General features: G+C 40.8%; 1 protein-coding gene across 1 annotated transcript in view; it reads left to right on the top strand.

Moving 5' to 3' along the window:
* LOC107092501 (DNA polymerase delta subunit 3-like) overlaps window positions 1-1,214 on the top strand; it is a 4,652-nt gene extending 3,438 nt beyond the window's left edge. The window contains exons 3-7 of the mRNA XM_015387007.1: window positions 224-323; window positions 411-450; window positions 563-695; window positions 780-1,038; window positions 1,115-1,214. Coding sequence (XP_015242493.1) covers window positions 224-323; window positions 411-450; window positions 563-695; window positions 780-1,038; window positions 1,115-1,204 — 622 coding nt within the window. The 3' untranslated portion in view covers window positions 1,205-1,214. The remainder of the gene's footprint in view (window positions 1-223; window positions 324-410; window positions 451-562; window positions 696-779; window positions 1,039-1,114) is intronic.
* Window positions 1,215-2,795: the final 1,581 nt, after the last annotated feature.

The raw sequence follows: 2,795 nt of genomic DNA on the forward strand, positions 1-2,795 counted from the left end.
AAAAAAAAAAAAAAAGTTGTTTAGCTGTAGAAACTCAGGGTGGATGAATGTGGGGTTCTACAGAGAAGGAAAAGCTGCCTGCAGCATCAAGCCCCTCAAGGCTTTTTTGAACTGGGACTGAGATTCCTTCCTGCCTTCTGTTTGAAGTCGTCTCCACTGAAATGAGAATAAGCTGCTGGGTGTGAAATTTCCCAAGATAAATGTATGTAAAATGGGTTTTCAGGATGCTTTACCACTATCTGGAGCACAAGAGGAAGGAGAGCTCACCTCAGCTCCACGCCACCTACCTCGTGTCTGGAAAGCTGGAGGGAAATGGTCAAACTGTGAGTAAGAGGAACTCCTCGGATGCTTAAGGCATCTTGTTAAAAAGCAAGAAATAACGTTTTCAAGTTCTCTTCTCTTCTTTTTAGTGTCACCACGTGTCTCTAGTCAGAGAGGACCAGTTGGAAGGTTTGTAAATATGACATCTCTGTTCGCTCTTTGTTTATTTTATTCCAAGAACTTGGATAAATAGACCATTTTCCTGGCACTTTATTTGATTAACATCTGTTTTCCTCTGCAGATTTTAAATCTAAGATGAGCTTGATCGTAAGCGTTCACGTCTACAGCGTGCAGAAAGCTTTGCTCAAAGACAGCGGCCCCCTCTACAGTGTCGACTATGATGCTGTCAAAGACAACCTGAAGAACTGCAGCAAGTATGTTTGCTGTTACCACAAAGAGACATCTGCTGATTTTAATCAATTAAGCTGAGGAAAACTTTTTGGCTGTCTCTCTTATAGATACAGCTCCATCCGATGCACCAATGCGGTGCCCATGTCGGCTGCAGAGCTGCAGCAGTTCCAGGATGTTCAGCGAGCTCCTCCACCCGTGCCTGAGAGCAAAACCTCTGTAACGAACGGGAACTCCAGTACGGCATCCAAACCCTCAAGTAAACCGCAGAAAGGCATCATGGGAATGTTTGCAAATAAATCTGCTCCCAAAAGCCAGGATAACAGCAAAGAAGTGAAATCTGAACAAAAAGAAGAATCCTCCTCTGTGGTATGACCTTTGTTGCTTATAGGCAGCTGTTTTTACTGAAAAGTCAAGTTCTAGATGTTTCTCTTTTGTCTTTCAGACAGAGGCAGTGAAAAGCAAACAAGCATTGAAGTCTAATCCAGTGGCCAACTTCTTTGGAACTCAGACAAGTAAGTTACATTACTGGTGATATGCAGGAGTCCCCTGTAATGTTGAAAAGCATTCAACATGGCTAATGCTACTTTCACACCGCAAGCAGCACGAGCAATCCTTTCTTTGCCTGTAACAACCAGGCAGCTATATTTCCCGTTATCAGTGGGTAAAAAGTTTTAATATGTTTTTAAGTGAGAAAGTCCATGTCAGAACTTCATCTGTGCAGTCAGTTCATCAAGATTACGATATTGCCTTAAAATATGTCGGAGCCGCTCAGACCCCGGTACACCGGTGGTGCGCTGTCACCGGAAATCCCTTTCAATGGCATCCTCTGACCTGGTCACCTCTTTGTGGTTTTCCGCTACTGTTCGTGGCATTAGACGTTTTGAGTAACTTTTGGCGTTATTAAGCTGTTTCAGGAGACTGATCAAAGTGATCTGCATCAGCAATGCTGTGTCTGTCTCCCTGCCAGCTCCAAGATCAGCTTCTCTGATTGGTTGATGTGGCACGTTGGACAGCAAAAGTTACATTTTTCGAAGTCCAGCAGCTTCTGCTTCTGAATTATACGTGTCAGCTGCTCTAAAGCTCATGACGCGCTGTTCCTGCTGCCTGGGACCTTTTGCTGCTCCTTGACTCGCATCAACCGTTGACTTTGCGTGTAAACCAGCTGCTTCTGCTGCCTCTGCCGCTTGCGGTCTGAACGTAGCATTAGTTTACCAAGTAAAAAATGGATATAAAAAAAAATTTATTTGTATTTCTGGACTTTATCTTCCACGACAGAGTATTAGGGCCAGGCTAGAGAATTTTTTTTAAATTAATTTTGAGTATAAAGTTGTATCATTACGAGAAATAAGTTGTAATATTACGAGGATTAAGTCATCGTACAACAACCCGTTTGTGAAAGAAACCTTTGAGCTCCATTCAGCATATGATGGCTGACCAGCTCCACCAAATAGCAACCTGGGTCCACTTTGACTTCCTAGCTAATTTGATGCTGGTGCTAAAAGATTTCCTTATTTGTTAAACCAGAGCCAAAGTTCTAACTTCACATAATGCTCAACATTCCTCATTTTAGGGAAGAAACACTTCTTGTAAGAGTTTCTCATAATTTTAGGACTTTATTCTCTTAATATTAAGTCTTTATTTTCGTAATGTTACGCCTTTATTCTCGAAACAGAAAGGTAAAAATCTCTATCCTGGCCCTATTCATCATCATTTTCAAGGTGGACATTTCCATGCTTCTGAGAGATTTAGGTTTAAGTTAATCCTTCAATATTAGAAAAATATGGAAGCAACAGCAACATTTTGAAGAAGGGATGCACGATATAATCGGCCCCCTATCGATATCGGCCTTAAAACTGAATATCGGACATCGGCCACCCCACCGATATTTAAACCGATTTGGATCAGCTTCTGAGTTTCTAAAGTCTAAAAAAAGTAAAATAAATACTACTTCTTCTTCTTCCTCAAAAACTTCTTTTTTACAGACTTAAAAACTTCTAAAGACGAGGGAAAAATATTGATACATTTAAATATCACAATATGTTCATATGCTGATATATTGCCATTTAAAAACACCATATCAATCTCTTTTACTAATGAAATATTGCTATATGTCATCGTTATGC

Source organism: Cyprinodon variegatus, unplaced genomic scaffold, assembly GCF_000732505.1.
Source record: "Cyprinodon variegatus isolate N-32 unplaced genomic scaffold, C_variegatus-1.0 Scaffold17, whole genome shotgun sequence".
In the NCBI taxonomy this organism is placed as follows: domain Eukaryota; kingdom Metazoa; phylum Chordata; class Actinopteri; order Cyprinodontiformes; family Cyprinodontidae; genus Cyprinodon; species Cyprinodon variegatus.